Source organism: Microcaecilia unicolor, chromosome 1 (genome assembly GCF_901765095.1).
Source record: "Microcaecilia unicolor chromosome 1, aMicUni1.1, whole genome shotgun sequence".
In the NCBI taxonomy this organism is placed as follows: Eukaryota; Metazoa; Chordata; class Amphibia; order Gymnophiona; family Siphonopidae; genus Microcaecilia; species Microcaecilia unicolor.
In genome coordinates, this window is record NC_044031.1 from 287,637,574 (window position 1) to 287,659,035 (window position 21,462).

The 21,462-nt window shown below is 42.9% G+C and overlaps 1 protein-coding gene across 1 annotated transcript in view; it reads right to left on the minus strand.

Annotated features, from left to right (window-relative positions):
- Positions 1 to 2,664: 2,664 nt before the first annotated feature.
- MYO10 (myosin X) overlaps positions 2,665 to 21,462 on the minus strand; it is a 468,050-nt gene continuing 449,252 nt past the window's right edge. Inside the window, exons 36-41 of the mRNA XM_030207302.1 lie at positions 19,903 to 20,110; positions 15,762 to 15,898; positions 14,821 to 14,941; positions 9,943 to 10,401; positions 4,482 to 4,673; positions 2,665 to 3,708 (exon numbers count right to left, since the gene is read on the minus strand). Coding sequence (XP_030063162.1) covers positions 3,598 to 3,708; positions 4,482 to 4,673; positions 9,943 to 10,401; positions 14,821 to 14,941; positions 15,762 to 15,898; positions 19,903 to 20,110 — 1,228 coding nt within the window. The 3' untranslated portion in view covers positions 2,665 to 3,597. The remainder of the gene's footprint in view (positions 3,709 to 4,481; positions 4,674 to 9,942; positions 10,402 to 14,820; positions 14,942 to 15,761; positions 15,899 to 19,902; positions 20,111 to 21,462) is intronic.

The following is a 21,462-nucleotide window of genomic DNA, read 5'->3' on the forward strand; positions in this document are numbered from 1 at the left end:
TGGCTTAGTAAACAGCACCCTTAGGATTCACCTTTGGGTTTAAATAGCAAAAACACATGCATGTAAGGACTGGATAAACAAATTAAAACAAAGTTTAAAGCAAATCCCCTTAAATATGTAATACTTGGTAGCAATAATAACAGTGATAGAATATTCACCTAGCAAGCAGCCTGAGCCAACAGATTTATTTCCCACTGAACATAATTAACGTTGTATGAACTTGGTGGCTAACAGTGTGCTGAACTGTTCAATGTTGCCACATTCAAGCTGACTCTGGACAGAACTTCTGCATGAAGAAAGCCCCTCCCTCATTATTCAATACCTCTCTGTGAAATAGTAGTAATAAAAAAGCCAAGTGCATGTTTTATAATATACCACTGCAATCCATAAAACAAAAGGAACATGTTCCCAAATGCCATCTTTTTCTTTTGATATAAGTAAATGGAAAAAAGATATTAAATGTTCCCAGATCTCAACTTAATTAATGTATTTTTTTAAATTGTACTTTTTGTTAAGCACCTGATTCTCATAACATGTCTGTTTTAGTGGCCCTTTACTAGGTGAAAACATCTCTGCACGAATACAAGCGGTCCCTATAACCAGCCCTTCCAAATCACAAAATGATTTACAATTTTGAATTAATTACTCAATACTTCCTCTGTGTACATCTGCATGCTGCAAAACCGGCACGTTTGAAAATATAAGCAAGATCAAGCTTTGTTTTGGGTGAATGGTGATGACAAGACAGCTGTGTGGAGTAGAGGGAAAGGGAGACCAACCTAATTGGCTTCAGCCTTTTGATGTCTCCTGTTCCTGCTCCCTGGCTGCACTGCTGCCCTTCTTCAATTTTCTGGGCTGCCAGCAGCGTCAGTGAGGTAAACACACTGTCTTCGGCAGCCCCAGAAACTCTTCCTCCGTTGCAGCATCCCACCTAGGTGGGACAGGAAATTGTAGTAGAGGGAAAGCTTCCGGACTGCCAAAGGCAGTGTATTTACCTCACTGATGCTGCCAGTGGGCCGTAAAATTGAAGGACAGCGATGCAGAGAGGAGGAGGACAACCAGTGGTGCCTAAAACATAGGCACTTGACTGGCCATCAGGGTTGGGGAGCCTGAGGCTGGAATGGGGGGGGGGGGGGGGGGGGGTCTAGGCTGTCAAGGCCCCCCATGGCTATGCCACTGTATTAGTGTATATTATTATTTATTTTTTTATACAGTGTTGATATACTCATTTAGGGGGTCTTTTACTAAGCAGCAGTAAGCCCTTGCTCAACAGGAAGTACCGCTGGGCTAACAGCCAGGCGGTAGTTCCCACTATCCAGTATGCACCATTTCCGGCACTACAAAAATATTTACCCACACGCTGCCCAGGTACCACAAGATTAGCACAGGAGCCCTTACCACCACCCAATGGGTGGCGGTAAGTGCTCCCTCCCCCAAAATGTATTTTGTCACAAGTGCTTCACAGCCATTTCTTAAAAAAAAAAAAAAAAAAGCCAGCCTTTTACCCTCTGAGGTAAAAGGGAAAGGGAAGGGAAATGGGACTTGATATACTGCCTTTCTGTGGTATTTTGCAACTACATTCAAAGCGGTTTACATATATACAGATATTTATTTTGTACCTGGGGCAATGGAGGGTTAAGTGACTTGCCCACAGTCACAAGGAGCTGCAGTGGGAATCGAACCCAGTTCCCCAGGATCAAAGTCCACTGCACTAACCACTAGGCTACATCAGCACGTGTCAAAACACACACTTGTCAGTGCAGTCCCCTTTTGACGCAGCTTAATAAAAGGACCCATTATTTATTTATTATATATCAATTTGTCATGATGATATTTGTTTCTTGTTGTTTAATCAATGGATGCTTAATGTTTGTCTCTGTTTCAACCATGGTTTTATGTATTTATATTTGATGCACAGGAAAATTAACTTGTTAGGCTTTCTATACTGTCCTTCACCATAGCACCAGAGCAATTAAACGCCACCCAAAGACAGCCAGTATACTTTTACGCAGATCATACAGTAGGCATTGCTGGAAGTGTAGCAGGGGCATAACTGCAAGGTATGTGTGTACTTGTACACGTATACCCATACACAGCATACATGGAACTTGTGCCTGCCTCGGAATAGGTGTAATTTTGTAGAGGAGCATTTGTGTGCTACTGGGGATTATTCTGGGAGTCTTTTTTATAAAAAGATAAATAAAAGCATCTATTTTATGCCTGCTTTACAAAAACCACTTCTAAAGTTTTTACATAGGTGCCCTGTTATACATTATGTGATAGCAACTTGATTGAATAAATTGAAGGTCTTACACAAGCGTATGCTAAACAAGGATTTAATTGCCAGACATTATCAAAACAAATAACCTTGAATTCTTATAAAGGGTGAAGGGCAGGAGAGAGGGATCACAACCTAACATACCTTTTTCTTTTGCAACATGCCCCCCCCCCGCCCCCCAAAAAGAAATCCTTTTTATTCCAAGTTTTACTTCACGTTTCAGCCTTTCATACAAAAATAAAAACCCAATAAGCAGCTGCTCCACTGGCAGTTATTCCTCATCTATCTACAGGTATTTTATTAGGAACAGGCAAATAATATGTTAACCACAGGGCAGCACACTCTGTGCCAAACCCTGTTAGCACTGGATTAGAGGGCTACAACCTTTTTTTTTGCTTCGATTTAATCTGCAGCCTCTAACCAGAGCCACTTATCAATACTGTTTACAACTAAGTGTCTTCTAAAACAGACCAGATAATATCATCAATTGTTACCCCCCTTTATAGTAAGACAGTCTATACATATGGTTTCTTATCCTGCGTTTTATAATACAGTACAACCTGAATGCATATTTGATACATATTAAACACTGTAGTAAAAACTGTATTTTAATAGATGAAATCCACATTTAAAAAAAGGTACAAAGGAAACTGGTTGAATAAAATAATGGTTCAATTAAACCACTATAGCTCTTAACTATTAAAATATACAGACACACTGTTTACACCATTGCACATTATTTTTCCCTTTAATGGTCTTAAAATATGGATTAAAATTAAAAGTTAACATGTAGGAGGCACATGGATGCATACATACATGCACACACACACACCTCAAACTGTGAAACAAAACAAAAATGTTAAGTTCTTTTCTTAAGACAGGCTGCCAGCAGCTTTCCAAACAAATACTTCTTCACAGAGGATTTAGTGCACAGTGGATGAATTCTCTCTTCCTCCTTTCTTTCAGACTTGGCATTTGGAATGACACAGCAAACATTCGCCTTGGTAAACAGTCTGGGTCAATGCAAGCTGGTTAAGTTTTAAGGCACTTTTTCCTGCTTCAGTGGCAGTGTGGCATCAAGTTTTAAGGCACAGATCATCTCAAAGAAATTAAGCTTTGGAAGTCTAGCAGGCTATTGCTAGTAGGTGCTGGGAATACTTCATGCTAGGACTATTCAAGGAAAAGTCTCTGGCGGAGCCATGGATGAACCAGCCCGAGGAATCCACTAGAAAATGCCCTCGTCTTCCTTTCAGGCCGCCGATGGCTTTGGAGGAGCACTGATACACGGAGTGGTAATGGTGCAGCAGTGTGCTCTGAATTCACCTGGAGCTGGTATGGCTCCCATGGCTGCTCACTGATCGGGAGATGCTGTAGCGTTTCTTTACTATCATGCTAATGTAAGCCTTCATCAGCTTTGCAATATCAACCACCTGCTCAGGAAGGAAGTGGAGAAAAAAGAAAAGAAAAAGAAACCCCTTTTTAAAATCAAGCATATGCTAATTTACATACAAAAGATTTTATTAGTAAATGGTTTCAGTCTGTGGAACTCACTGTCCTCCCCCCCCCCCCCCCCCCCCCCCCCCCCACCACTTTTTTTTTTTTTTAAGCTCTACATCATGTACCACCAAATTACCCTAGCTGGATGGTGCTTTGAAAAGACAGCTTCCTCTTAGCAGATCCCATTCAGTGCCTCTCTGCAGCCTGCAGGGGATGCCCACACCATGCCCCCCCCCCTTTCCCTCAACAATTTCACCTACTGAATGGCCATGGGAACTAGATCACCCAGAGGTGGTCTCTCCAGAGCAGGGTTGAAGCACTTTGCAAGAACAGTGTGAAGAATTTTTACACTGTTGCTGCTGCCACTCCTGCTGTTCAGTGGATAAACAGAGGACAGCTGTTTCCAGAGCTGTCAGTCTGGTACTTTTCACATCACAAACAATAAAATAAAACAGCTAGAAATAGTTCAAAACCTCAGTGAGGGAGGGAGAAAAAGCCTGTTAGCAGAAGTAAGTTTATTTATTCGAAACTGATAATCCGCTCCCCCAATCTTAAAATTTAGGGTGCCTCAAACTGAAATAATTCACCCTGATGTAGTTTTTGTACAAGGTAAAGTTATACAAGGTCTGTGATAAAATGCTGTGGTTCCTTTATTATAAGAAAAAAAGACTAGTATTAGCATCTTCCCAAGTAATTTTGCCCTTACCTCAATGGTGTCAAACAAAAGCTCCCTCTCGTCTACCACAATTTTATAGGTGTTTGAAAGCGGTGCTCCAAAGGACAGGATATGTTCATACTGGAACACTTCCAAAGGCCTGCCTTCGCCCCGCTTGTAGACAGACACTGCATCTGCGCTGACTCCCAGCCACAGGTCTGGTGGAAAGCCACCCTCCTTACACTGGTGAAATAAAAAAATATATATTAGGACTGAAGAAATGTTTCTGACAATCATATCCATAGCCAACACCCATACAAGAGGAAGGGGGAGAGGATGCAAGCTCAAAAATGAAACAAATATCCGTAAAATTATAAATATCCAACATATCCGTATAACTTTATGCTGGTTTACATTCAGACTAAGAAATGCTGGCAAAACTTTACCTGGATAAATTATACATGCAACGTTATTGCTATTCCTGTATTCAGAGTTCAATGCATAGCTTACTCAAAGAGTGGCCGGGTCCTGGCCTATCCCAAATCCCAGCTCGCTAATTGCATAATGTCGCAGGTGGTACCTTCTGCACAACTGCTTTTAAAAATCACCTCCACGCTTAGAACTGTGGAGGCGGCAGACACCCCAAAAGTGCAACACCGCAATGTGTTTCATGCTCCTAGTCTAGTATCTATAATAAAATTTGAATTTTTAATTGGCTGTTTATGTAGGCATACCTGCTATTTCTATTTCTGATAAGAATAGAATAGAAAAAAAAAAAAAAGAAACAAGCAGCAAAATCTGCTAAGCAACCCAAGTGGTCACTATAAGAGACCACCAAACTTTACTCTGCTTGAGAGTTAAAAATCACTTGCATTTTTTTTCTTCTACCAAGTCTCTGGAATAGTTTTCCACCTAATATTAGGGCTGAACTCTTTGTCTAAACTTAGACACTTAACAACTCACTTTTTTCAGCTGGCATTTAACTTACCTGAGACCTGTTCTGTACTGCCTGTATAGCTCCATAGAGATGATATACTATTTTATTACTTTTTATTAGGTTAACGTACATGATTGTGTGTGTATTTTTATATTTTTTTTTCTTTAGAGTCCCTGAATTGGGTTATAAACTATAGGAATCTAATTAGGCCTGTTACCATTGTATGCTTTCCTATCTAACTTTAATTGGAGTTCTTTTCTGTTATTATTTTAACTACATTTTCCTAAACCTTGGCAGTATATCAAATTTTAAACTCCTGTACATTTATTAGACTCATGTACAGGATAAAATCATGAATTTTAGCTAGAATGGAAAGATATCTAAATTCTCTCTTTTTAAATTTACATTCATATGTCTATTTATTGTATTGTATCTTGATATTCTGGCTTGCCTGTTAAAAACTCTAAAGAATGGTTTTTAGATCTATACAAAGTCTGCCTTCTTTGAACCGGCTGCAAAGAGAGAGAAAGGACTCCAAATTCTTAATCTGCACCTGTTGAAGCATGTTGTGCATAGGCATGGTCATGGCCTCCTTAGGGGGAATCCCTGTAATCAAGGATGTCCAAAATAGCAGCCTTGGGCTTGTCCTCAATGTTCAAATGAAATGGAATTGGCCTAAGCTATTTCTCTAGGGGGGGGGGGACCCCCCACAAAGGAGAGCTCCTCTGGTGAGGACTTTCTCCTCTCCTGAGGTGGGGAGGAGTCTGAAGGCAGACTAAAGAAGCCCTTCTCCGAGACCTCCTCTGGTTCTACCTCAGACACCTAGGAACGGTCACAGTCAGACTCAGCAAAGTACTCTTCTTGAAAAGGTTGAGTGTGTCTGCCTCGAGTGATGTCTAGAGTCAGGACATGAGCGCCGAGGGGCAGGTCCTCATCTGGACACTGGGGAAGCTTCCACCCCTGATTGGGCTGGAGAGGAGAACCACCTGTTCCGAGGCTGATGCCACTGCCAACACACAGGCGACAGACAAGGCATGGGCTGCCAGGATCTGTTCCAACTCCTTTTGTAACATGACCCGGAACCGTTCTTTGGATGCAGTCATCGGTAAAGGCAGGGCCGGTGTCAGTTCAGGGACAGACTGTAAAGATGCTGGTGCTGCATCAGAAGGCTGATCCCAGTGGTCAGGAGACTGGTGCATTGTCACTGACTCCACAGAGAGGGAGTGGCCCATCAGGGCAATGACTCTTCTCGAGTGCCAATCAGTTGGGACTCCTAACACCATGATTCAAAGGGGACCAATATCAGTGCTTCTTTGCCTTCGCTCGATGCACAAGATCAGGGTTCTTTGGTGCCAAGGATGATGTTGAATCCAGGAATGTCCTCTGTGTTGGTCTGATGCAGACCGACCCCAATGAGGACCTACTGGTGCCTGATGTTAAGGCAGGAGGTGACCTTGAAGTCGCACCCCCAGTGTCCGATGCAGCTGGATCGGTGTTAGAAGCGCCAAAAACTTTCTTGTGCAGGGCATCTCTGCTTTTTTTGAGTCATTTCTGCATTTTTAAATAGAGAATGTAATTAAAGGCATCATGGTCAGGGCCTAAGCATGACACACCAATTATGAGGGTCAGTCTCAGAAATGACACTGCTGCATCTACAGCACTGCTTGAAACCACTGGGAGTTTTCTGTGACATTGGGGGAAAAATAGCCGATGCAAAATCAAATGGCTCAATTGTGAGAGATGAAACAAATCTCCTCATTAAAAAAAAAAAAAAAAAGAGAAATTCCCCGACTGCTGAAAAAAAAAAAGAGAAAACAAACTTGCTGAAACACAAACTATGGGACAAGGGAAGAACAAAAGGAAATAAATAAGAAAAACTATGTACTGCAAACGAAGGCACTCTGTGAAAAAGAATAAAATTTAATGTGCTGAGGACAGCTCACTACATCTGTGGAAAAACTATGTAATCACATCGGGCAGGAAGGCACACGCACATGTGCAGTGCAATACTGCCAAAACAAAGGCTTCTTAAAGTGACAGACTGCTGAATAGCGTCCGCACTGGGCTCCATCTGATAATGTCCCCCCATAGGTGAGAAAATGTTCTGCTTGTCCTTGGAGAAAATCCTTTTTAAATGAAGCCTACCATATTTTTCCCCTGGACTTTACTGTAGGTTTCTAGTAGCAACATTTAGGGCAATTCTATAAGCTAGGCACCTGCATTTATTTATTTATTTGGATTTTGCTCACACCTTTTTCATTAGTAGCTCAATGTTAGTTACAATCAGGTACACTGGATATTTCTCTGTCCCAGGAGGGCTCACAATGATCTAAGTTTGTACCCGAGGCAATGGAGGGTTAAGTGACTTGCCCAAGATCACAAGGAGCAGCAGCAGGATTTGAACCGGCCACCTCTGGATTGCAAGACCAGTGCTCTAACCACTAGGCTACTCCTCCACTCATTTACACGCCCCTTGTGCGTGTAAATGTACAGAATACTAGCACTTATGGGCTTGTTTCATCTTCTTCTTTTTTTTTTTTAACTTTAAATTTTTTATTGAAAACAATTTTGGAAGTTACAACAAATGTATCAAGAAATATCAAGAGGGAAACATCACAACATGACTGAACACTGTCAAGACAACAACTATCTCCCAAATTCAAGGTAAACTTCCACTACTCACTCCATTCCACAAGTACAATTTTATAACCCCTCCATATCCCCCCAACTCCCTCTCACCCCCTTACCTCCCTCCACCCTATTTTGTATAACCCCCCCCCCCCACCCCTGTTTCATATTGTTTTATCCTTCGTACTATTTACCTTTTTTGTTTCCCTTCTCTTTCCTGTCCAATATTGTAGTTCTTTTCAAATTCTCTCTTTTAATCTGGTTTTATTTATTGTACACTGCTTTGCTGTTACCCACAAACCTTACCTGCAAAAAGTGCCAAGCAGGGCCCCCATACATTATTCTGTGAGGGTGCATGTAATTCACATAGCACATAAATGCAAAGGGGCTACAGACAGACATTGATGGAACATGGGCAGGACTTCCCACTTACACATTTACTTAAAATATTCTGCAAATGTGTCCCTGCTAAATTTATGTGACGCCACTTATGGCTGAACTACGGGAACGCTAATGTAAGGTGCTCCACAGACAAGCAAGTGAGGAGGTGGAAACATTTGCTGGAATACCAGACTTCAAAATACCTTTTGGGAAGTATGACCTCCCCTAAAATCACAGGTCAGGAATCTTGGGATACTGCTAGACTCATCATTCACTCTGATCCCACAAATTCAAGCAACCTTCAAAAATTGTCTCTATCACCTACGGCAGCTACAAAATCTCTCTCCATATATTGAAAAGATGAGTCTGACCACAGCGGTCCATGCCATGATAACCACAACTGGACTACTGTAATGCCCTATACACTGGCCAAACGAAAAAGAATTTGTATCAGTTCCAACTAATTCAGAATGCTGCAGCACGACTGATAGAAGGCTGCAAGTGGAATGACCACATCACACCCTTCCTGCAAAAACTACTCTGGCTACCAGTACCTTACAGGGCTAAATTTAAAACTCTATGTTTGATTTTCAAGGTCCTCAGACAAAATGGACCAGAGTAATTAAAAAATAAGTTAGCCCTTTACACACTTTTGAGACCTCAAAGGTCTTCTCAAGGATCATCACTATTTGTACCATCATCAAAAAAAATTGTCAAAAGGGCTATGTATAACTCGAGACTACCTCTACTTCAGGAAGCAAGTGAAAAGCCTGGCTCTTATCCCAAGTCTTTAATACATAGGGTGACTGACTATACACCCATTCTGCACCTGGACTAGATTGCTACATACACTGTAAGTTCCTTATATCTTGCTTAACTATACAAAGAACTCGCCTTGAGTTTAGATAACCATCTAATTATCCCAACTGACTCTGTACCATGCATCTTGTTCCCATCATATATCTGCACTTGGCCCCTCAGCTGTATAGTAAGCCGTATTGTAGGAAATCTTTAGCCTCAAATCTATGTTAGTTCATTTAATTGTATTTATGTCTACACTTGGTCATTTCACTATTATGCTGTTAACAAAATTTTAAGTTTTATTTTAAACTGTACCTGCTATGCACTGCCTTGGGTGAATCTCTTCATAAAGGCAGTTAAATAAACCCCAAGACTGTTGAATCCATAAAGTGTTTTCATCTCTTCGCTTATATGTCTGCTATCTCCTTTTTGTGGGTATCGATTATCCTTCTTTCTTTTTGACAATGTAAGGTGTGCCGACAGAGGGTGCTGCTCTAGAATTCCATAATGGAATCTGGGTGCCGAATTGCAGTTACACAATAGGCACCCTGAGGGCACATGGTGTGAGCCTAAATGGAGGCATCCAATTATAGAACTGCCCAAACTGTCCACGGGGAAATAGAAGGATTTTCTGCAGGTTATGAGGGGATCTACATGCTTTTGAAAGTTCACATACAATCTTCTGCAAACCTGTATCATATCACAACCTGCCAAAGATTGACTTTTTTTATGGGACCCAACTGCTCCATGGCTTTTAGTGCTCACCTCAACATCAAACAGCGTTGAACCATAGCCAGGCCATTCTCTGATCACAGACATGTACTTGGTCAAAGCCTGCTCCTGGGTCATGCCTTGCAGCTTTTTCCACTTCTCAATGATATTGCTCCTGACTGCCGACACTTCCTCTCTGATCCACATGTCCAACATCTGCTCCTCTTCCAGCTTCTGCCTGCTGACAGTGGTGCTGCTGCCGCGGAAACTCCTCCTCAGTGTTCCTTCCAAGAAACCGGAACGCTTCCGCTCCAGCCGTTCGGTGGGAGTGAACGCTTTGGTGGACTGTGCAATGCGGGACTTCAGCTTTTGCAGCGGATAGACTTCTTCTGTGTCAGGTATGGTGGTATGCAAAGTGTGGTCCCCTTGTAAATACTGGAGCCGCAAGGCAGCGAGTACCTGCAGGGTTTCCTCAGGGGCTGGGTAGTGACCTCTGATAACTGCTTCGTGAGCCTGAAAAGAACATGAGGAGACAACATGATGGGCATGTCTAGATGCTCATAACCCTGCACAATTACATCTTAAAAATATTTGGGGCTCCAAAGCTTTAAAACCCCTCAAAGACAAAAAAAAAAAAAAAGAACATACCTACACACATTAGAAACTCATCACAACTAACCTGACTAGAACTTCTTTAAATATTTCAATCAAATATATATTCTAAGTCATTTCCATGCATAATACATGGTTTTATACACTATCATCTATACACAGTGGCATAGCAAGGGCGGGGCAGTGGGGGCGGTCCACCCCGGGTGTCATCGGGTGGGGGGGGGGGGGGTGCTCCGCTCTCGCTGCTCTGCCTTTAAAAAATGTTTTTCGAAGCGCCGGAGAGTGGCAGGCAGCGCGCCTCGCGTCTGCCCTGCTAGTAAAGAAGATCTCGCTGACGTCGTCGCCCTTCCCACATTGAGTCCCGCCCCCCTCTGAGGCAACTTCCTATTACCGCGAGGGCGGGCGGGACTCAGTGTGGGAAGGATGACGACGTCGACGAGATCTTCTTTACTAGCAGGGCTGGGCAGACGCGAGGCGCGCTGCCTGCCACTCTCCGGCGCTTCAAAAAAATTTTTTTTAAGGCAGGACTGGGTAGGAGCAGCAGGAGAACGGATCTCAGCTGTCGGGTCGGGGGGGGGGGGGGACTCAGAGGGGAGAAGGGGATTGGGGAGGGGTGGGGGTGCTTAAAGGGGTGCTTAAAGGGGATTAGGGAGGGTGGGGGAGCTTAGAGAGGGGAGAAGGGGATTGGGGAAGGGTGGGGGAGCTCAGAGGGGTGCTTAAAGGGGATTAGGGAGGGTGGGGAGCTCAGAGAGGGGAGAAGGGGATTTGGGAGGGGTGGGGAGCTCAGAGGGGTGCTTAAAGTGGATTGGGGAGGGTGGGAGAGCATCAAGGAGGGGAGAAGGGGATTGGGGAGGGGTGGGGGAGCTCAGAGGGGTGCTTAAAGGGGATTAGGGAGGGTGGGGGAGCTCAGATGGGTGCTCAGAGAGGGGAGAAGGGGATTGGGGAGTGCTCAGAGGGGGGAGGGGAGTGCTCAGATGGGAGAAGGGGTCTGAAGCTGGAACTGGGGTCTGACAAGGGGGCAGGAGGGAAAATGGGTCCATGCCTGGGGCAGGTGGGAGAATGGGTCTGGGGCTGAAAAGGGGGGATGCAAGGCATGTGGTGGATGAAGGGGGCTGAAACTGTGGGGACTAGGGGCTTTAAAGGGGACAGGGAGAACTGGCTGGGGCTGAAGCTCAGGACTGGTGAGAGAAAAGGGCTGGGGTTGAAACTAGGGGCTGAAAAGAGGACAGGGAGAAGTGGCTGGGGGCTGAAGCTCGGGACTGATGGAAGAAAAGGGCTGGGGACTGGTGGGATAGTGGGGCTGAAAAGGGGGGGCAGGTGGAATAAGGGGGCTGAAAGAGGGGGCAGAGAGAGAGAGGGGATAGAAGGGGGGGGGAGCGTGAGGGAGGGCAGACCCTGGATGGATGGATGGTAGAGGGAGGGCAGACGGACTGAAGGGGCAGAGAGAAAGGGCAGATGGTGGGTGGAAGGGGAGAGAGAAAGAGGGCAGACTGGGGCAAATGGTGGATGGAAGGGGCAGAGATAGAGGGTAGATGTTGATGGAAGGGGGAGAGAGAGATGGCAGACTGGGGCAGATGGTGCATGGAAGGGAGAGAGGGCAGACACTGGATGGAAGGGGCAGAGAGAGAGCGAAGACAGATGCTGGATAGAAGGAAGACAGTGAAAAGATGAGGAAAGCAGAAACCAGAGACAACGAACTGTAAATATATATTTTTATTTTTTTGCTTTAGGATAAAGTAGTATTGTAGCTGTGTTAATAAATGTTTATAATAGAACATATAAATAAGGTAATCTTTTTTATTGGACTAATTTTAATACATTTCACTTTCGGAGAACAAAACCCCCTTCCTCAGGTCAGGATAGGACACTGTAACAGTACTATACTGAATTGACCTGAGGAAGGAGGTTTTGGCCGCTGAAAGCTAAATGTATTAATCTAATAAAATGATATTATTTGTTTTATTTCTATTTGTTAATTTGTAAAGTGGTGATTGGTATTTGTTAGTTTTTTCAAATTTACATCTGCTGTCTTTATATTTTGCACAGTACTAGAGAACATTTTCTGTTTCTGTGGTGTTGCATTGTATGCAGAGTCTGGCAACAGGAGTTCAGTTTAATTTTTGTCTAAATAGAAAGTTTATGATTACTTATTCTATAGTGGATTAGGGTGTATCTGTATTTGTGAAAAAAGACATGGCTTTCGGTTGGCATTGTGCAGGATCGACGATCTGTACTAATCTGTCTGTTTTCGTTTTACAATAGGTGAATTGATGTTCTAGTGCTCACTGTAGTGTTTAAGATGCTTTCCTTGTGTGACTCGTACAAATTACTGCTTATGGTATGGTAGAATTGCTCTATAGGTCCTGAGTGTTTTGTATTCTCGGTATGCCTAGTACTGGATTTCGGGGGGGGGGGGGGGGGGGGGGTGTTAAAAAATGACCGGCCCCGAGTGTCAACTACCCTAGCTACGCCACTGTCTATACATGTACCATTATATACATCTATCCAGAGCTCCTGTTTCCTGTAGCAACTGTGTGGTACTTTTGAATAGATTACAATGTATTTGTTTACTGAAGTCAATATTACTTTACATACATAAAGTTATCTGGCATTTCTTGTGTATCTGGTTAATTTATTTGTTTCCTATGTTATAGGGCAACATTGGTGCTGATGTGCCTTTAGGCTTCCAGACCAGGTCCAACAGCATGCAAATGACAAACACACACATTTACACCTGTTTCAAAATGGTGCAAATCAGTACATGTACTCTACATGTGTTCTTGTGTGTTTTATAGTACACACACATACATTGTTAACGGTCCCTATTATCTGCTACCCGAACTACACTTCCACGAATGCCTGCGCACAGATCATGTAAACATATGCACACTTTCTAGGTGCCTAATTTTTACACACGTGGGGGGGTGCATAGTTTTACATAAAAGCCTTATTTGCACATAAAAAGCCTTTACATGTGGAAGAAACCTTTATAAAATTACTCGTAATAAGATTTTTTTTCTGCCCGATATATTTCTCACATCCATTCAATTAAATAAATTTCAGTTCTTAATTTACATAATGGCATCAATTGTACAAAAAATAGAATAAACTCCCTGAGCCACAAAAACAGACAAAAATCTGGACATATTCAGCCTGTGGTATTTTCTTTACTACAAGCACACACACACAGATACATCTCCATTTCATATACACAAGTCCTTAATGGATAACAAGGAGCAAAGGGCGATGGTCTCTGATGCCATCTTTTTCCAGAAGTCTACCTGCTCATCTCAGCTAGCTGCCACAGCTCATTCTGGGGGTATTTTTTATAACGGATTTTTTGTTTTACAAAACAAAACAAAAAAATTCCTTATAAAAATTACAAAATGAGGTGGAAAATTACACACTTTGACAAGGCAGCATGCACTTTTAGCTTTCAAGAACCTGCACACTGGGAACTCCCCCCCCCACCTCTCTCTGCTCTCATTTCCACATACACTCCCTCACACCCTCTACGTTCTGCTCTTTCATTTATCACTCCCCCCCAGTTCACTGCGCCTGTCTTGAGTCCACCCCGTCATGCTGCTTTTTTCTGTATTGCTCCCTCTCTCTGGAACACCCTCCCACTTGACCTCCTATCCGAGCAATCCTTTCCCCAGTTCCAGGCCCTTCTTAAAGCCCACCTTTTCTCCCAGGCCTTTCCCTTCCTTTTCACTGTCTAATCTGAGCCGGACTGTCCGTCCTGGAGCATGGCTATCCTTTCTCCGACCTTTCTTCATTTTCTGACCTGTGCTATCCCTGGTTTATACTTTGTTGAGGTTCCTTTCCACTGTTTTAATATGTAATGTTTAAATTTTGTACACCACTCTGATTTACCCCTTGAAGGGCAGTATTATCAAGTCTAAAAATGAATTAAACTAGGTAACCTGTGTTTAGATATGCTCACGGGAAGAGTTTAGGCACAGCATGAGTGGAGCCGTGAGCTGAAGCTGTTGTTTTCTAAAATCAGTGCATACTTTATGTATGAACATTTATGTCTGTACCGCAATATGCATAAACATCAACAGCTTCAATCTAGTTCTGATAAGGCACATAGGTAAAATTATCTTCCCTGTATGAGAAGTCTCCAAGCAAGGACATGCCAACCACACTCTACTGAATCCACTTTAACAGTCAGAGGAACACCTTTTTGGTTGGAGGGACTAAGTAAACCAATCCCTAGTCCTGCCCCCAAGTTCTCTAGTTGCTGATGCTGTATTGCACAAAATATTGATAGGGCTCCAGCCTGTGGCCCACCGCATTCTGCTATGTTGCTTTTACCTGCTCGAACATGAATGCAAATTCCACACTGTCTTTAGGCACGTTTTCAGTGTCCAGGAAGCAGTACAGCTTGAAGTAGAACTTCCATGGCATGTCTCCAGCTTCTGCGTTAACAGCAAGCCTAGAAGGGAAACAGAAAGGAGGGCAGTAAGACCATCTTACTAGTGAAGCAGTCATTCACCCTCACTTACTTAGAACTCATGAGTGGGACATTCGCTTTTCATGCCTTTGTGTATGTCCTGTAACCCTGATAGTGTATATGGTGTCGACAGTGTTGACGCCCTTCTGCTGCCAGTTACTGAGGCACCACAATATTGGTATTCAATTACACCTGTGGGGAACCCTATTTGCACAAAAATGAAATGCTGGTGAGGCTCTGGGGCTGTTTAACCTTTTACCTGCTTCACATCCAAATACTGTGTGACATAGATGGACACTGCTAAAAAGTTGAGAAGGGTACACTTATAGCATGACAAAATGGCATATTTCCCCTTCCTTCATTTGCAAACACTCATGTCAGCCTGTGTGGAGACTGTGTGTGAAAAAGACATGTTAAAGTGTGTCTCAGAGGCATTTGTGTGTGCGTGTCTCTCTCTGTGCCTATGCATACACTGATTACACACTGTCACAAAAGGGTTCTCACCACTGAGTGAGTGAAAATACAAGATTACCCAGTGACTCAATATATGAGACTTTCCCCTATAACAACGCAAGAATACTGAGAGATAGAACATAACAGTAGTTCACTTTAGATTACTCTGTTAACCATACAGTTGTTGACTCCAGATCATTCTATCTAACTTAGCATTGTTCAATTATGCATACAGAAGAGACAGAACAGATAGAGCCTCCCCAACAGTCAGTATGATTCTGAAATGTGGAATGTTGGTGCTCTTAAAACCAGCTTATTTTTCTCTGATTACGGTAAAGGGAATACTCACTTCTCAAACTTGGCTAATACATCAGCTACGATGGTTCTGCTTTCTATTGCTTTATTGGTGGTGCCATTGTGTTCAAACAAAGAAAACATGTTTCTGCTGTCTTCCATGGCCAGCCCTCGGATCAACTTTTCAACAACCTGAAGGAAGAATAGACCCAGAATTTCATTAACACAAAAGCACAGATTGGAATTAAAAGAGGGTGGGAAAAAGAACACAAAGCAAAATGCTACCTGAGGCTTCTGAGCAGGAATGGGTTATAACCCTGTACAAGTATGCTAGCAACCTATTTAATGCATTTACCCACATGTAAAATGAAAACCCATTTTTAAGTGTATACAAAAAAAAAAGAAAACATCTTATGCCTCAAAGCTCCAAGTTCTTTACAGGACTCTCATTAGCCATCACTTGTTTTCCTACATTTTGATTCTGCTGCCTTCTTAAACTGTGCCAGAATAGCGTTTGACAAGCCACGTCTGTCTCACTCACTAGAGCTGAGCAGGATTAGCTGCACTTGCTGGTTCAGTGGCAGTGTGATTTGCTGTCAGATGGAACCCTGGGACTGATTCCAGTGCCCAAAGCACTCTGCGCATGTTATGGAGGTAGCATTCACAGCTTTGGGAGTTATCATTCAATGACATCACCAATTAGCCAGGTTTGAGGTGAACACAGAGGAGACCGAGGCCTACTGCCACAGACCAAGGATGGTCTTTGCAATGAATGAAGGGAAGAGGGGGGTTAAAAAAAAAAAAAAAGAGAAAGTTGTTGCAAAGGAAGACTCGCGGTGCTAGAGGGACCCAGGTAACACCAGAATTTTATTTTATTTTTGCAAAGGGGAACATCCTAGCTGTTTGTAAACACCTTGATGTTGACAGTAAGCTTAGTGTGAATTTGTCCACCACTCATCCAGATACGGGAAAAACTGTGGGCAGCACATCAGTCCCAGACTCTCACAAACAAAATAAAGTAAAACTGCACAATTTCAATAACCATTCATAAAAGCAAGTAAATTCTGTTAAGAAAAGTTTATATTGCCTTTGCTTCAGGTCTAACTACAATAAAATGTTTGGGCTTCTTTGTTCAGATTGCAGTGAAACACACAAACACAGTCTGTCAGGTGTGTCACAACAGAAGAAAGGTTGAAAACCACAGAGTTAGTCCAATAAAAATGTATTAAAGTTTTTGGTGTTATTTCTGTTTATTAACCTCTAAAGTGGTTTAACACAGCAACCACACTCTTTATGAAGCATTCTAAAAGCTGCCCTGCCATTGGTTATGCATATAATTGACAGGCGACTGCACTTCCTACACAGTCTCCTAGAGAGAAAAAATATTATGTTTAACGAGGCACTTCTTAAACAGAAATTCACACAGCAAAAGCTATATATACCATGGGCAAATTCGTTCCCCAAAAAGGAAAGTAGGCATCATGAAAAGCTTCATACTTTGTCTACATGTATACTCAAAATATGCATGTTAAGATCATTTGTATTTTTTTTTTACTTTACTATCCTTTCCCAGGGACTACTACCCTGGCTCTCTTAGCTAGAATTTGCATAGAACTTTTTGGTGTTTGCAGAATGTAAGGTAATGTGTGTGTGATGACTCAAACAAGAAATTTTCTACTTCTGCCTGCCTGTTCAAGGTGCTAAGCTATGAGTGTCTAATTTAGCTTTTTTTTTTTTTTTTAAATGTAGAAATCATCAGACATTACAATCAGAGATGAATACTAGTGTCCAGTGAACCACCTTTTAAACCAGGCATGTTTTGTAAACATTTGCTACAATACAGGAAATTGCCTTCCTGCTGAGGCTTCTTGTCCTCTCCCTACTAATATTCAAATCCATTTTTAAAAACTTAGAATTCTGAGGCTGCTTTGCACCCTTACATTTTGACTTTCCTTAACACAGCCTTGTTGATTTCAACTTAGTTACTGTACAAAATTAAATCCTGGAGTCTATAACTTTCCCTGACTAGACTATAAGCTCCACAAAGCAGGAACTGTCTCTTATTCATATCTGTACAGTGCTGTGTACATATCTAATAGCACTACAGCAGGGGCTCTCAACTCAGACCTCGGGACACACCTTTCCAGTCAGGTTTTTAGGATACCCACAATGAATATGCATGACAGATTTGCATACAAAGAAGGTAGCACATGCAAATTTAGCTCATGCATATTAATTAAGGATATCTTGAAAACCTGACTGACTAGGGAGCTCATTTTCAAAGAGAAAAACGTCCAAAAAGTGTTATAAAGCCTAATTTGCAAGATTTTCTTCTCAAAACGTCCAAATCAAAACGTCTGAAACCTATTTTGTAGACATTTATCTAAGCAAATCGTCTGCAGTGCATCCAAATCACAAGGGGGTGTGTCAGGGGCATTTCAAAGGCGGGATTAGGGCATGCCTAACACTTGGATGTTTTACAGCCATAATGGAACAAAACCAGAACATCCAGGACTAAAACTAAGACTTTTGGTCTAGACCTGTTTTCAGAACGAATAAGGCACAAAAAGGTGCCCTAAATGACCAAATGACCACTGTAGGGAATCAGGGATGACCCCACAATACCCCCCCCCCCCTGCAGTGGTCACTGACCTCCCTCCCACTACTGAAGCATGCAGATCCCTGGAGTTAGTGCACTGCACTATGGAGTGGGGGAATCAGGTCCCTATCTCCTTCTACCTGTCACACATGTGGTGGAAACTGTGACCCCTCCCAGAGTCACCAAAAACCTATTGTACCCATATATATGTTCCCCCTTCACTCATAAGGACTACTGTAATGGTGTACAGTGGGGAACAGTGTGTTTTGGGGTAGGTTTTGGAGGGCTCACAGGACAAGGGAGAAAAGGTGAGATGTGCACATGGGAGCATTTTTATGAAGTGCACAGAAGTGCCCTCTAGGGTGCCCCATTGCTCCCTGGGATGTCTGGGGGACCAGTCTACTAAAAATGCTGGCTCCTCCTACATCCCAATGGCATGAATTTGCACTTATCCTTTATTTTTCCAAAATAGATCAAAAAACAAAACGTCCAAAGCACAAAACCTTGTTCGAAACAGTATGAGAAAAAAAAAAGTTGTTTTTCTTTTTTTGAAAATGACCTTCTTTCCTATTCGGATTTTGGACATTTTGTGCAAAACGTTCAAAGTCAGACTTAGATGTCATATTGAAAATGCCTCTCTAGGTGTGTCCCAAGGACTGGGTTGAGAACCCCTGCACTACAGAAATGGAAAAAAAAAACCTCAAACCCTTACCTAGTGCTTTTATCAGTGATGGACCTGGCTCATGTATTTAAGCTTAAAGTTAAAAAAGACATGAACAGCCTCTATTAATTATGGGGATAACAGTAAAGTCTTACCTGCAGCCGTTCACATGGGCAAAAGTTTGCACACTGTGAGCCACATGCACTTTCACCCACGTACAGAAAGACTGGGCCAGGCTCGGGGAGTGAACGCATGTGCTGAGATCTGTAGTTCATCATTCTATTACACACACACAGCTAATTCTATATAGGTTTCTGAAGGTTAGGCACTAGAATGATGCATGCTAAGTGCGAATTCTATACCAGCAGTTCCGGATGGCACTACCTATATAGAAAACAGCCTAAGTCCGGCTGGTGTAAATGCTTGTGCCTCGGTACTGGGCTGGCTGTTAGGTGACTTAATGCCTCTATTCTATAAATGGGAGTGCCTAATAGCTTGCCACACCCCCTGACCTGCCCATACCCCTCCCAGGTCCACACGCCCTGTGCCATAGAAATTAGGCACTCCCATTTATAGAGTGCCTAATAACCCATAACAAGCACTTAAGAGGCAATAATCACCAAGAGTGCCAATTTAGTGTTAATTAGCAAATTAAGTTACATCCGCAACAGACTTTATTCTATAACCGCATGCCTAACTTTAGGCACCAAGATCAGGTTGCCAGCACCTTCACCCTCCCCCTTAAGGCCCAAACATTACTATTTACCCCCAGAGGCCCCCAATACAATGGGAGCCTGAACTGCCACCCAGCGTTCTTCTCTCAAGAACTTTAAAAGGTTAGTATGTAAGCATGAGGTGACCAATATTTTGTGTGACGTGAGGCATGAATGGCTGAGTGCTGTCAAATAGCGGAAGCAGGTGTTATCGCATCCCTACCTCTCCAGCTGTGGTATGGGAGTTGATTGTGATCTTGCAGGAACCACCCCCATGGCAGTAGACGGTGGAGGTCATTTCCTCTCTCTTGATGAGTGATTCTATCTCATCCCTGGATGGCACAAACTCTCGACACTTGGTTTTCTTCAGAGATTCGTAAGTGAAGATAGCATACTTCTCCATCTCTGTTCCTGGAACCTGCTCCCGTATCCTGGGAATCAAAACACATTTACCTCTGTCACTTATGTGGCCTCATAGAGAAAAAATGACTATAACCTTCAGGCTTTGAAGCAAACCTCACCCCCCCCCCCCAACCCCGGCATCTCCTCATTCAGGTGCGTTTCCAATTGTCATTTCCTTTTTGCATGCTCCTCAATATGCATGTGAGCATATGGAAAGCGAAGCAGACAGTGTGGGAGACTGAGATCCTAAAACTATAATAGCAGTACTGGGTCAGACCATTATATAAAAATCTCTTTCACACATATTCATTGTGGATATCCTGAAAACCTGACTGGCAAAGCGTACTCCAGGACCGGACTTGGGAAACACTGACAGACCATCTAATATATGGGCTCCACTATTCCAAAGACATATCCAATCAAAGAAATGCTCTCTGCACATTCAGCAGGAGGTTTTAGGAGCAGTTTTGGCCATGGAATAGAAGGGCTGGACACAGCTACTCCTCCTGTCCTCTAGGCGCGGAGGAGTACCCACTGGTTAGTGCAGCAAACTTTGATCCTGGTGAACTGGGTTCGATTCCCACTGCAGCTCCTTGTGACTCTGGGCAATTGTCCCAGGTACAAAATAAGTACCTGTATATAATATGCAAACCGCTTTGATTGTAACCACAGAAAGACAAGACCCATCCCCTTTCTATACAGCACAACCTTCTTTTAAGCTCACTTTAGCAGAGTATGGAGCAGAAAAGGCCTGACGGCTAGGAGAGAAGTCCAAAAAAGTGCCAATGTGATATGTGCACTACAACATAGGTGCCTATATACCTATAACAGGCACCCAGACTCAGCACAACTGGGGCACAAATAGAGAAGCACACAATTATACTTCCTCCAAAAGACATGTAAATGTGTTTGTATACTCTATGCAGGTACTTGTGGATAAAATGCTCAAGCATGTTCCAACTCCACCACTACTCAGCCCAAACTGACTAAATACCTAAACATGATGTGTATATAAAGTACATGCTGTCTTGTTGAAGCACATATTTATGTGTATATACTATGGGGAAATTTTATAAAGGTTTTTCCCCAACAGGTAAAGCAGGCTTTCTACACAGAAAGGCCTTTTAAAAATTACCCCCTTCAGAGGGGCAATGAAAAATCAGATCTCAGAAAAATGAAGCATGGCTGCCGATAAACTCCAACCCCTGGCCATCAGGTGCTCAGTCTGAGGTGATTAAAAACCCCTTCTCCATCCAACTAACTATAGCACAGGAGAATGCATGAACAAGATAAAGGGTCATGGATTTGATATACTGTCTTTCTGTGGTACAACCAAAGCAGTTTACATTTATTATACGCAGGTACAAACATGTACCTTGTG